The sequence below is a fragment of the Hevea brasiliensis genome, chromosome 10 (assembly GCF_030052815.1).
Source record: "Hevea brasiliensis isolate MT/VB/25A 57/8 chromosome 10, ASM3005281v1, whole genome shotgun sequence".
Lineage (NCBI taxonomy): Eukaryota > Viridiplantae > Streptophyta > Magnoliopsida > Malpighiales > Euphorbiaceae > Hevea > Hevea brasiliensis.
Window position 1 is genome coordinate 29,237,806 of NC_079502.1, and position 14,373 is coordinate 29,252,178.

Sequence of the window (14,373 nt, forward strand, 5' to 3'; positions counted from 1 at the left end):
AAGAAACTAAAAATTCAATTATTAATTTCTATGAAAAAAATTTCAGATTTAATTTAGTTTCAACAGAAGCTGGACAATTATCCGTCTCAAGTAAAAATCTTTGAACCTTCGAGGAAAATCCATCTAAATTTAAGATTCAAATGGGAATTCTATCTGTTGTAAAATAAAAAAAATAAATATAATAATAATAATAATAATAATAATAATAATAATAATAAGGAAAGAAATCACATAGAGAGAAAACACAAAAATGATTAGACGTCATAAACATTATCTTCTTTTTTTTTTTTTCTTTAAATCATAATCATTATCATTTAAACATAAAAAATTCATGGCCAGTAATCTGTACACGTCAGCCAAATTATTTCCCATTAATAAATCTGCATGATATTATCCAGACAGCACCAATCAGGAGGAATTGCAACCTCTCGTCTCTGTAGCTAGAATAACCTCCCGATAATGATAACAATAAAGATAATGATAATGATAACAATAATAATAATAATAACAATATAAATATATTTTTCCACAACAAACTTAAAAAATAAAGAGGTGAAAAAATAATCTAACATAGAAATGTATAAAAAAAAAATTCAAAATCTTGCTCAAAGTAATAATTATAATAATTTTTAATTTAGATTTAAATTTTAAATTTTTTAATTTTCATAAATAATTATAATATTATTAAATTAAAATTTATGGGTATTACTTAATAACTAAAATTCACATGTAGATAGTATAATTATTGAGTTTTTTTAAAAAATATTTAGTTATAGTTTTTTGTGACTCATCAATATATATATATATATATATATATATATATATATATATATATAATCACCAATCTATTATATAATTTTTTAAAAAATTTTTAGTATACTTATTTTACTTTGCATAAATTATGATGTGTGTTATTATTTTTAATAAATATTGAGTATAATAATAAAACTTACTATACTTTTAATAGAGAATTTAGATTTAATCCTTAAAGAAATAAAACCTGAAAGAATAACCATTATTTCAGACCTAGAAATAACTATGACAATTTTAGATGAAAACAACATCTATTATAATTTAAAAACAAAAATAATAGCAACATAATGACTTTAAAATATACAAGTTAAAATGATTTAAAAAAAAGAAAGAAATAGTAGCTCATAAAATTAAGAAATACAATTATTATTTAGTTAATTTAATGAATGAAAATAAATTAAAATTTTTAATTTAATATATAACATAGCAGATTTTGACACAATTAATATGATTTTGTTATGAATATTTATCATCTGTCAATGCGTGTTAAAATAAAATAAAATAAAATAAATTAAGCTTATATATATGCTAGGTGGCGACTTCATAGAGAATCACAAGGCATTCACTTTTGAGAGGAGCTTGAACTACCCTATAAAATTATATTCTAGCAGGAATCCTAGTTGGAATAGGGGTTCACCCTAATTTTTCATAGATTAGACAGATCACCATTGTCATTAAACCATTTCACGTGACGTTTGGAAGTCTCCTCGTCGAACCGAGTAGGTGCAATATAAAAATCCACAGAAACCATTTTCATTGGAGCTTTCGCTTGGGCCCTCTTCTTTATAAAACAGTTAAAGGTCAATAGTACGTATCATAGAGTTCAAACACGTTTTATTTTCAAACTTGGAAGATATAATGATACCAGATATGTGAAATTGTTGATATGAGCTGAGAATTGATCACTTGATCTCTGAGAAATGGTGAGAGCTGCATTCTTTGACAAAAATGGACTCAAGAAAGGTGCTTGGAGTCCGGAAGAAGACGACAAGCTAAAAGCTTATATTATGAAATATGGCCATTGGAACTGGCGTGAACTTCCCAAGTTTGCAGGTAGCTAGAGAACATTAGTTATTTGCCACAGATCTGTTCAGCTTATTTTGTTTAATTAGATTGACTAGGTTTATTAGGAGCAGAGGGAATAACTCTGATTTGGGTTTTGGATTTTACAGGACTGTCAAGGTGCGGCAAGAGTTGCAGACTAAGATGGATGAATTACCTTCGTCCAGGTGTAAAATATGGAAACTACTCCAAAGAAGAAGGGGCTTTAATAATGAAATTGCATAAACAATTAGGAAATAAGTAAGGATTTTATCTATTTTTCAACATCTTATAGATTTGTAATCATAAAATCTCACTTTTTCTTTTGTACTGATAAATTTCTCCTACTCTTACAGATGGTCGAAGATAGCTGCAGAATTACCAGGAAGAACAGACAATGAGATTAAAAACTACTGGCACACCCATCTGAAGAAACGCACAAAGGAAAGCCAAAGCGCAACTAGGCTGAAAGAGAAATGCTCAATGGAGCAATCAAGTGAAATTGCCAAATGTGAGGTCAACAGCAAGAATGAAGATCTGAAAGATGAGAGTTCCGTCCCAAATAATCCACTGCACCCAATATTAGAAAGCTCCCCGTTATCCCCAGAGCCTTCTTCTAATGAACTTTCTTATTTGACCTCTGATTCTTCTCTGGTTACAGTATCCGGTACAAGTTCAAGTTCAAACTGGATTGCAGGAGATGGTCTACTTTCCTTTGAAACATTTGAAAGCACTAGTGAAGATTTCTGGACACAACCGTTTGTAGCCGACCCGGATGGATATAGGTTACCCTTGCCAGAGGGGGGACTTGGATCTTCGTATTTGACAAGCTATGACGATGTTATGGATTTGTTCTACCAGGGGATGCAAGACGTCGGAGGAATTAGTTCAGCGGCAGACATCTTGCACATATGTGCACCACAGCCGATCGGTTGGTTGAACATGCAATAACGTTATTCATGTAATTTAAACATTGTATTAATTAGTATTGTATTATTTAGTCCCAAAAGGTTGGTTAAGTAGCAAGGGAGATTCATTTAACTTGACTTTGAGAAGTCTCACATTCAAATTTTGTTACTGAAGGCCTCTTGGTGTGGTGGTATATTTACATTGAATTACCCCTATCTATAGGAGTATCTTAAACTTTAAGTCTAACACAGGTGTGGTAGGAATTATTCTAGATGTGTGTGCGTGCAAATAGAGTAATGTTTCTTGTTCGGCATGTAATCAACTTATTTGTATATCTATTTTAGAAAAAAAATAAATATATTATTTATTTTAATATTTACTATTATTGTACTATTCTTGTTTAACAAATTTATGCTCTGTTTATTTCATGAAAAATATTTATTTAGAAAATATTTTTTATGTTTTTTAACATTCGAGCACTTAATTATACATTGCAATTAAACACACACTATTATACCATTATAAATTAGTAGTATGTATTTATTTTATATATGTATAATTGTTAAATATATTATTAAAGGAAATACTAAGTCATCTTTAAGAAAAAAGACTTTTTTTTTTTAAAGAGAAAGTCATTTTTTATTTTTTAAATTTTAATAATTTCATTAAAATGTGAAAAACAATTATACATACATTAAATAAGCATATACCATTAATTTAATGTTGCTATTAAACAATGGAAATGAAAATATTTTCTTTCATAAAAAATATTTTTCATATACAAATTATTTTCTATGAAACAAACAAAGCCTTAGAGTGAAAATAAAGTACAAAGGCAAATATGATTTGCGAAAGGAATATTATAAAGTGTTATAATCATAAGATTTTTATTGCATCAAAATAACGTCCTTAATTATTATCGCTATGTTAGAGTAATAATACGATGTAGATGAAAGTTAAGTACCGGAATGAAATGCATAAGATTATAATATCTTGATTTGTTAAAGTTTATTTATATAGGGTGGAATAGTAGTTACAGTTATTAAGGATAGTGAATAGTGAGTAGTCTTTAGAAAAGGAAGAGGCTTACTGTGTTCACGATTACAAAATAAAGGTAACAATAAATTAATGAATCATTAATTTAAGGTCATGTTTAATATAACGTAATTAAAGTTGTAATATAGTCATAATTATATTATATATTTGATTATATTTTGATAATAAAAAAAATTTGATGTAATAAATGACAATTACATAATGTAATCAATTATATTTAAAGTAATGAAATAATCATTATATACAAAAATGGATGCAATAATGATTACTTGGTTTGAATTTTTCTATTTATTTTTTGTTTGAATTTTTCTATTTATTATCAACATTACCACCACCATTACTATTCGCCCACTACTAATACTACCACCACTATCCTCACCCTGTCACCACCACTACAACCACTATCCTATTACCATTATTGCCATAACCGCTACTACCACTTAACCATTACTATCACCATTTAACCATTACTATTACCACTTAGCTGCTACCACCTCGATCTACTACCATTTGGCCACTGCCTCACCTTGCCACCACCACCTAACCACCATTTTCACCACTGCCACCACCGCTACCACCACCACTTGGCTACCACTACCATTCGACAATCAATCATTGTAACTATTACCACTCGTTATTAATATTATAAATAAAATAAATATTAAATAAAAATTATTATTACATTACATTACTTATATTTTTATTTTGCAATCAAACATAAAAATATAATGATAATTACATTATATTACATTATAACTTTGATTGCATTACATAATTGATTACATTGCATTATATTACGCTCTACCAAATGTAACCTAAGGTTAGTATATATTGATGCCTATATTTTGACTCTGACATTAAGTTGAATGATATGTGTGTTGCAAGTGTGCAAATGATGAGTTCTATAAAGTGAGTGTGCCATAGGTTCATGTGGACTATTTATAGGCAATGAGTCATTGGAGAAAGTCGCACCTTCAACTTACAGTAGCCAGAAGATGAAAAGGACTTCCAAGACCTTAGGAAGCTTTAGAAAAGTCTTCATTAGCATTATGAGAAGCTTATAAATCCTACAAAACCTTATTAAAAAGCACTACAAGGATCTTCATTGACCTTTGGAAGGTATGGAATGCTTGAGGAACCTTAAGAGCTCCATAAGAGTATTCAATAACCTTAGGAAGTTGATGAAACTACAAAACCTTAAGAAAATAAATGAGGGTCTCTGCTAACCTTAGGAATGTAACACCCTCACTGTAGCAATTCCGTACATTCTACTGTTCTGATGACCGGTGTCGGTCCGGACAGCTAAAACGTCTGGAAAAATAATTAGACTAGAGTGAGGAGTCATAAATAACTCAAATATTAATAAAAAAAATTTAGGAAAAATTTTAGAAATAAAATACAACCAAATTAAATGAGCCGGTGCCCTAGCGATGGGTAACCTAGTAGGAAGTTGCGGTTCTCGCAACTAGGAGCCCTAGACCTGGGGGAAAATTCATAAAATAATTTTTGGGACTCCAGAGAAGAGTCATTGAGGTTTCTATGGCATTAGAATGCCAAGAAAAGGTTTAAAATTTTTTTTCAATTGGTACAGACAATTTTGGCCCGTTAAGCCAAACGGAGGGCATTTTAGTCATTTCGTCTTCAGAGATGATTTTTGGCCAACTTGTCTAATTAAGCAAATAATTATTATAATCTAAAATATGAATAAATATTGTTAAAAATTAAATTGAAAATGAGTAGAGAAGAGAAGAAAAGAAAATGAAAGAAAATGCTAATTGTAACATCATATGATGTCATTTAAATTTCCTCCACCAATCACAATTTGTTAAACTCATTAAAAGAGATAAAAGAGACCAAAAAATTGAAAAACCAATCTGCATCTTCAACCTTTGGGCAGCCAAAAAACGTTGAGAGAGAGAGAGAGAAGAGGTTCCACCATTAAAGCTCCCTTAAGCTTCATTTCCCACTTCAATTCACCTTAAAACCTTATCCTCCCTTCACTAAAAATTATACCCACACCAAGGAGAAGTATTTGGCAGCCAAGAAAAAGTAAGAAAGTAAGGAAAAATTAAAGTCTTGGTTGGCTTGGATTTGAGCTACAAGAGGTTAGTGCCCTAAACAATTTCTTTCTTTCTTTAATCTTGTAAGCATGCTAAATCAAGTAGAAAATTGTGTGAAATTAAAAGAAAAACTTGAGTAAATGAAATCTCTAAATTTGGCAGCCATGAGAAAGTTTAAGGATTGTTGGTTTTTGATGAAATTAAGTGGCTTAATTATGTTATTGATGAGTATAGATGATGGATAACGTGATTTGGTATGAGTTTGGTGTGTGTATGCCATGAATTGGAAATTTGAGTTAGGGTTTGAGCATGAAATTGAGACTTTGATCATGTAATGATGAAAGCGAGTTTTAATGGTCAATTAGTGACCATTTGGTAATTGGTAAACAAGAAATCAAGTGTGTTTAGTGATGGGATTTAGGTTTAGTGTGGCTGCCCTAGGTGACCTGCAGAATTGGACATGAGTCCAGGAGGTTTGGGCAGCCATAACTTAAATTGTAGAGGTTCAATTGGTAATTGGTCAATTAGATATGAAACTAAACACATAATGGCACAACTTTGGTGAAGAAACCATGCCCATAAGACCAAACCAAGTAGACCAAAAGCTTGCCCCAATCCTGGTGACCTGCAGTCTGTTTCTGCAGAATGACCAAATGAACAGTATTTAGTCATTTGGCCATAACTCAGTGTAGAATGGTCCAATTGACCTGAAATTTTACCCACAACAAGCTGAGATATAGACCAACAACTTTCATGTGGAAACCTAACCCAAATTATGACCAGAACCTATCCAACAAGTGAGTTGAAGTCACTGTTCACTGCATTGTAGATATGGTCAGTCCAGAAAAATTTCAATCCGGCCAGTTATGGTAAAGTGACCATAACTTGAGCTACAAAACTCCAAATGGAGTGATTCAAAAAAAGAAATTCAACTAGACAAAATAAGGAACAACTTTCCTGTTGATCATTTTACCAAATTCCCACTGCAAAATTGACCAATGGAACAGTAAACACAAGGAATGAAAACTGAAAATTCTGCCCAATTAACATTAAGCTTGGAAATGGTATTGGCAACCAATACCAACAAATTTTGAATCCAAAATGTGGTATCTTTGAGAACTTAGTTTCAATAAATTTATTATGTATTAAAAAGTCAACAATTTGAGTGAATAGTAATACAAAGACACAAAGTATAATAACTAAATTGGTAGAGGAAATTAAGGTATGAAATTTGGAATCCATGAAACATTCATGGATTACTTGGAATAGAAATAGTAATTTACCTAAATGACTTAATGAACATTTAATTTATGTGAATATATAATTAAGATTTGTATTCCCATTACTAGTAGGTTTAATAAAACATGAGTGATACCACTTGAATATGAAATGTACTTACATGAATAGATTGTTGAATGAATAAATGTGATAAAAGTGTCATTTGTGATTTAGGTTCCCATCAAGAGAGAAAGGAAAAATGTTTTGAACGTGAATGGTACATGAGATTAAATGAATGTGAATTGTAATTAGTATGAAAATTACGATGAATGCATAAATTACCTAGAAATATGAATTTGGAAATTATGTTTCCATTATAAACAAAATTAGAATGCTATAAAATATATAAACGAAAAATATAATGAAATGATGAAACATGTAAACTCTTAATGGTACTTTGTGCCCACGTATTGCCTAGACACGTGTGTCAGATTGGATAGATTGGCATGCCAATAGGGTATTGTTTTAGCAGTACTGCGAAAAGGCTTTATGCCTGTATTCATGGCTTTATGCCCGTATTCATGGCTTTTATGCCTGATTATATGATATCATGGCTTTTTAGCCATACTGACTGCATACATTGTTGACGTTCTGCGTCCCATGGTATGACGGCCCGAGGCACCGCGGTGTCCAGTGCCAACGACCCATTATCCAGTTTATTCAGCCTATTATAGGTTACTTGGGCAGTGAAATTTATTGAAATAAGTTAAGAATATTAGTAATAAAAAAAATTAGAAATTAAATAAATGAGTAAGATGACCTAAAATAAATTAGAATAATTATTTATTAGAAAGAATCGAAATGAACTGGACCGATATCAAAATTTACTTATTATCAAATAATCTGAGACAACCTAGAAAGTATTGAGAAAATGCTAAAAGATTAGCAACAAAAATTATAACACACATAAATATTGCAAATGTGACTTACATGATAATATAAGCATATATTTATTATTTTTAGATCAATTTTCTTTGTACATTATTACTGTACATTGGCGAAATAAACACTTCTAAAGAAGACTAACTTACGATAAAACATATTAAATTTTGGAATCACATGTGAAGTATAAATAAATCTTAATTATTTAAATTATATTTTATTTCTATCTTTATTTGTATATTATTTCCTTGTTATATTATTGCACCACTAAGCAGCAATGCTTAGCGCGATGGAATTGTTTCCTCGCGCAGGTACTGAAGTTAAAGCCCAGCGAATACTAAACAGAGATTTTAGAGTTCTGATCTGCAGAGCGTTCAAGGTTGTCACCTCCTCAGCAATGCATGTAGATAGGGCTCACATTAAGAATATCATGTATTTTGTGTATGTTATTTATTTCTTATATTGTAATATAAATTAGCAAATTGTAATTAATTTGTATATCATGTAAATTAAGGATTTATTTAATTATTGCAAATGATGTAAATTAATGCAAAATTGAGAATTTTGCTATAAGAATGGAGCATGAATGAATTTGTACAAATGAGTATAGATTTGAATTACATAATGATTTTTCAAATGATGATATGAGTATGGAAATGATTATGAAATTAAAATGTATGGATGAGATTTGAAATATGAGAAAACTATGAGAATGATTGATGAGATAATTATGATTAGTATGGATAAGATTTTATTTTGAAAATATTATTGAATTTCAAACAGGTGAATATTGAAATATGTCAAACGATAATAAAATAGGAGAAACTCCGCTAATTTCTCCGTCGAAAAATAATTGATGTTAAATTAAACGAATTCAAAATTATTAAAAAAAAATAAAGTAAGATAAGTTATGGTGCTCTGGCACCGATTGTAGCACGCCTTGCTCGGTTACGCTGTAGTCGGGTGAGGGGTGTTACATTTATTGGTATCAGAGCACGGTTTAGGCGTTCCTAGGCATAGATAGATAGAATGAGATAGTGTGCATAACATGCATTGCATTCATATGAGTTGAGGTGACACTAATGCATATCTATTTTCTTGGTTATTTTAGGTTAAGGTATGGACTCAGAATCGCAGAGGGTAGTAGAAGAAGAAGTAGTAAGCCGTATTCTGACTGGAAGTGATATTGGAAATCAAGGAGATCCTACTCCACTAGTGCAAGAGGTGCCTGTACAACCCCAACAAGCCTTGTTTGAGCAGATGACTGGATTCTTTCAACAGATGACTGGGGTTATTCCACTACTGTCTCAGTAAAAATCACCTCTAGGAAAAATTAGGAAGTATGGAGCTATAGATTTCAATGGTAGAAAGGAAGACGATTCTTCAGCGGCTGAGTATTGGTTAGAAAGGACTGAAAGAGTCCTGCAGCAGCTCCATTGCACACCAGAACAAAGTTTGGAGTGTGCAGTTTCATTGTTACAAGAAGCTGCATATCGGTGGTGGGATGTTGTAACCAAGGTAGTGCCACCGGCCTACGTAACTTGGGAATTCTTTTTGATAGAGTTCAGAAAGAAATATATTAGCTGTGTTCATGAAGAGGAACAGAAGAGGAGTGGTGATCAGCAAAAGAGGAAATTTGGACAGTCTAGTAATAAGAGGCCAAGAGAACAGTTAAGTCGGACATCTGATCAAAGTAGGAGATCCAGAACCAGGCCTATACCCAGAAGAGATCAACCAGAAACACTAGTAGTGAGTGCGCCAAGACTAGCAAGAAAATGTGGCCATTGTAACAAGTGGCATAAAGGTGAATGTAGGGGATTGACTGGAGCCTGTTATAGATGTGGAGCCATAGACCATCGTCTAAAAGATTGTCCTAAGAGGAATTTACCATGGACCAAGACAGAGGTCGTGGAAGGACCAAGTACAACAGTAACACCACTTCCAAATGCCACCTAAGTCGGAGAGGAACAAGAAGCCCCAAATGTGAATTTGAGGTAAAGTACTTCCTTTATGATATGCCTAAGTGTATAATGATATATTCGGAAAGACTAAATAGTACCATATATATAAAAGAAGTAGACAGAGGGAGCAATAGAAAGGTAAAAGAATTATCTTAGATACCTACACCCAGTAAATTTCGAGGACGAAATTTAAATTAGAGGGGAAGAATTGTAACACCCTCACTGTAGCAATTCCGTACATTCTACTGTTCTGATGACCGGTGTCGGTCCGGACAGCTAGAACGTCTGGAAAAATAATTAGACTAGAGTGAGGAGTCATAAATAACTCAAATATTAATAAGAAAAATTTAGGAAAAATTTTAGAAATAAAATACAACCAAGTTAAATGAGCCGGTGCCCTAACATGGGTAACCTAGTAGGAAGTTGCGGTTCTCGCAACTAGGAGCCCTAGACCTGGGGGAAAATTCATAAAATAATTTTTGGGACTCCAGAGAAGAGTCATTGAGGTTTCTATGGCATTAGAATGCCAAGAAAAGGTTTAGAAAAATTTTTCAATTGGTACAGACAATTTTGGCCCGTTAAGCCAAACAGAGGGCATTTTGGTCATTTCGTCTTCAGAGATGATTTTTGGCCGACTTGTCCAGTTAAGAAAATAATTATTATGATCTAAAATATGAATAAATATTGCTAAAAATTAAATTGAAAATGAGTAGAGAAGAGAACAAAAGAAAATGAAAGAAAATGCTAATTATGACATCATATGATGTCATTTAAATTTCCTCCACCAATCACAATTTGTTAAACTCATTAAAAAAGATAAAAGAGACCAAAAAATTGAAAAACAAATCTGCATCTTCAACCTTTGGGCAGCCAAAAAACGTTGAGAGAGAGAAAGAGAGAAGAGGTTCCACCATTAAAGCTCCCATAAGCTTCATTTCCCACTTCAATTCACCTTAAAACCTTATCTTCCCTTCACTAAAAATTATACCCACACCAAGGAGAAGTATTTGGCAGCCAAGAAAGAGTAGGAAAGTAAAGAAAAATTAAAGTCTTGGTTGGCTTGGATTTGAGCTACAAGAGGTTAGTGCCCTAAACAATTTCTTTCTTTCTTTAATCTTGTAAGCATGCTAAATCAAGTAGAAAATTGTGTGAAATTAAAAGTAAAACTTGAGTAAATGAAATCTCTAAATTTGGCAGCCATGAGAAAGTTTAAGGATTGTTGGTTTTTGATGAAATTAAGTGGCTTAATTATGTTATTGATGAGTATAGATGATGGATAAAGTGATTTGGTATGAGTTTGGTGTGTGTATGCCATGAATTGGAAATTTGAGTTAGGGTTTGAGCATGAAATTGAGACTTTGATCATGTAATGATGAAAGTGAGTTTTAATGGTCAATTGGTGACCATTTGGTAATTGGTAAACAAGAAATGAAGTGTGTTTAGTGATGGGATTTAGGTTTAGTGTGGCTGCCCTAGGTGACCTGCAAAATTGGACATGAGTCCAGCAGGTTTGGGCAGCCATAACTTGAATTGTAGAGGTTCAATTGGTATTTGGCCAATTAGACATGAAACTAAACACATAATGGCACAACTTTGGTGAAGAAACCATGCCCATAAGACCAAACCAAGTGGACCAAAAGCTTGCCCCAATCCGAGTGACCTGCAGTCTGTTTCTGCAGAATGACCAAATAAACAGTGTTTAGTCATTTGGCCATAACTCAGTGTAGAATGGTCCAATTGACCTGAAATTTTACCCACAACAAGCTGAGATATAGACCAACAACTTTCATGAAGAAACCTAACCCAAATTATGGCCAGAACCTATCCAACAAGTGAGTTGAAGTCACTGTTCACTACACTGTAGATATGGTCAGTCCAGAAAAATTTCAATCCGGCCAGTTATGGTAAAATGACCATAACTTGAGCTACAAAACTCCAAATGGAGTGATTCAAAAAAAAAAAAAATCAACTAGACAAAATAAAGAACAACTTTCATTTTGATCATTTTTCCAAATTCCCACTGCAAAATTGACCAATGGAATAGTAAACACAAGGCATGAAAACTGAAAATTCTGCCCAATTAACATTAAGCTTGGAAATGGTATTGGCAACCAATACCAACAAATTTTGAATGCAAAATGTGGTATCTTTGAGAACTTAGTTTCAATAAATTTATTATGTATTAAAAAGTCAACAATTTGAGTGAATAGTAATGTGAATAGTAATACAAAGACACAAAGTATAATAACTAAATTGGTAGAGGAAATTAAAGTATGAAATTTGGAATCCATGAAATATTCATGGATTACTTGGAATAGAAATAGTAATTTACCTAAATGACTTAATGAACATTTAATTTATGTGAATATATAATTAAGATTTGTATTCCCATTACTAGTAGGTTTAATAAAACATGAGTGATACCACTTGAATATGAAAAGTACTTACATGAATAGATTGTTGAATGAATAAATGTGATAAAAGTGTCATTTGTGATTTAGGTTCCCATCAAGAGAGAAAGGAAAAATGTTTTGAATGTGAATGGTATATGAGATTAAATGAACGTGAATTGTAATTAGTATGAATATTATGATGAATGCATAAATTACCTAGAAATATGAATTTGGAAATTATGTTTCCATTATAAACAAAATTAGAATGCTATAAAATATATAAACGAAAAATATAATGAAATGATGAAACATGTAAACTCTTAATGGTACTATGTGCCCATGTATTGCCTAGACACGTATGTCAGATTGGAAAGATTGGCATGCCAATAGGGTATTATTTTAGCAGTACTGCGAAAGGCTTTATGCCTGTATTCATGGCTTTATGCCCGTATTCATGGCTTTTATGCCAGATTATGTGATATCATGGCTTTTTAGCCATACTGACTGCATACATGGTTGACGTTCTGCGTCCCATGGTATGACGGTTCGAGGCAATCATGGTCAAAGTGCCAACGACCCGTTATCCAGTTTAGTCAGCCTGTCATAGGTTACTTGGGCAGTGAAATTTATTGAAATAAGTTAAGAATATTAGTAATAAAAAAAAATTAGAAATTAAATAAATGAGTAAGATGACCTAAAATAAATTAGAATAATTATTTATTAGAAAGAATCGAAATGAACTGGACCGATATCAAAATTTACTTATTATGAAATAATCTGAGACAACCTAGAAAGTATTGAGAAAATGCTAAAAGATTAGCAAAGAAAATTATAACACACATAAATATTGCAAATGTGACTTACATGATAATATAAGCATATATTTATTATTTTTAGATCATTTTTCTTTGTACATTATTACTGTACATTGGCGAAATAAACACTTCCAAAGAAGACTAAATTACGATAAAACATATTAAATTTTAGAATCACATGTGAAGTATAAATAAATTTTAATTATTTAAATTATGTTTTATTTCTATTTTTATTTGTATATTATTTCCTTATTATATTATTGCACCACTAAGCAGCAATGCTTAGCGCGATGGAATTGTTTCCTCGCGCAGGTACTGAAGTTAAAGCCCAGCGAATACTAAACAGAGATTTTGGAGTTTTGATCTGCAGAGCGTTCAAGGTTGTCACCTCCTCAGCAATGCATGTAGATAGGGCTCACATTAAGCATATCATGTATTTTGTGTATGTTATTTATTTCTTATATTGTAATATCAATTAGCAAATTGTAATTAATTTGTATATCATGTAAATTAAGGATTTATTTAATTATTGCAAATGATGTAAATTAATGCAAAATTGAGAATTTTGCTATAAGAATGGAGCATGAATGAATTTGTACAAATGAGTATAGATTTGAATTACATAATGATTTTTCAAATGATGATATGAGTAAGGAAATGATTATGAAATTAAAATGTATGGATGAGATTTGAAATATGAGAAAACTATGAGAATGATTGATGAGATAATTATGATTAGCATGGATAAGATTTTATTTTGAAAATATTATTGAATTTCAAACAGGTGAATATTGAAATATGTCAAACGATAATAAAATAGGATAAACTCCGCTAATTTCTCCGTCGAAAAATAATTGATGTTAAATTAAACGAATTCAAAATTATTAAAAAAAAATAAAGTAAGATAAGTTAGGGTGCTCCGGCACCGATTGTAGCACGCCTTGTTCGGTTACACTGTAGTCGGGTGAGGGGTGTTACAAGAAAGCTACGGGATGCTTGCAACACTGTAGAAAGTTAAGGAATAGAGGTGATGTGACATCCTCACTTTAGGTCATCTGTATGTTCTCTACTATTTCAGTGACCAATGTCTATTCGGACAGTCAGAATATCTGGAACTATATTTAAACTAGAGTGAGGAGTTATAAATCACCTAAATAATGACAAG

The 14,373-nt window shown here is 31.6% G+C and overlaps 1 protein-coding gene across 1 annotated transcript; it reads left to right on the forward strand.

Moving 5' to 3' along the window:
* The first annotated feature begins 1,577 nt into the window (after positions 1-1,577).
* LOC110660138 (transcription factor MYB10) lies at positions 1,578-2,900 on the forward strand. The gene is made up of 3 exons (XM_021818325.2): positions 1,578-1,866; positions 1,986-2,115; positions 2,211-2,900. The coding sequence occupies exons 1-3, from the start codon at positions 1,734-1,736 to the stop codon at positions 2,803-2,805; spliced, it is 858 nt and encodes a 285-aa protein (XP_021674017.2). The 5' UTR covers positions 1,578-1,733; the 3' UTR covers positions 2,806-2,900.
* Positions 2,901-14,373: the final 11,473 nt, after the last annotated feature.

Coding starts and splice junctions, on each gene's coding strand:
- LOC110660138 (XM_021818325.2), top strand. CDS start 1,734: ATGGTGAGAGCTGCATTCTTTGACAAAAATGGACTCAAGAAAGGTGCT. Junction 1,867..1,985: donor TGAACTTCCCAAGTTTGCAG/GTAGCTAGAGAA, acceptor TGGATTTTACAG/GACTGTCAAGGTGCGGCAAG. Junction 2,116..2,210: donor CATAAACAATTAGGAAATAA/GTAAGGATTTTA, acceptor CTACTCTTACAG/ATGGTCGAAGATAGCTGCAG.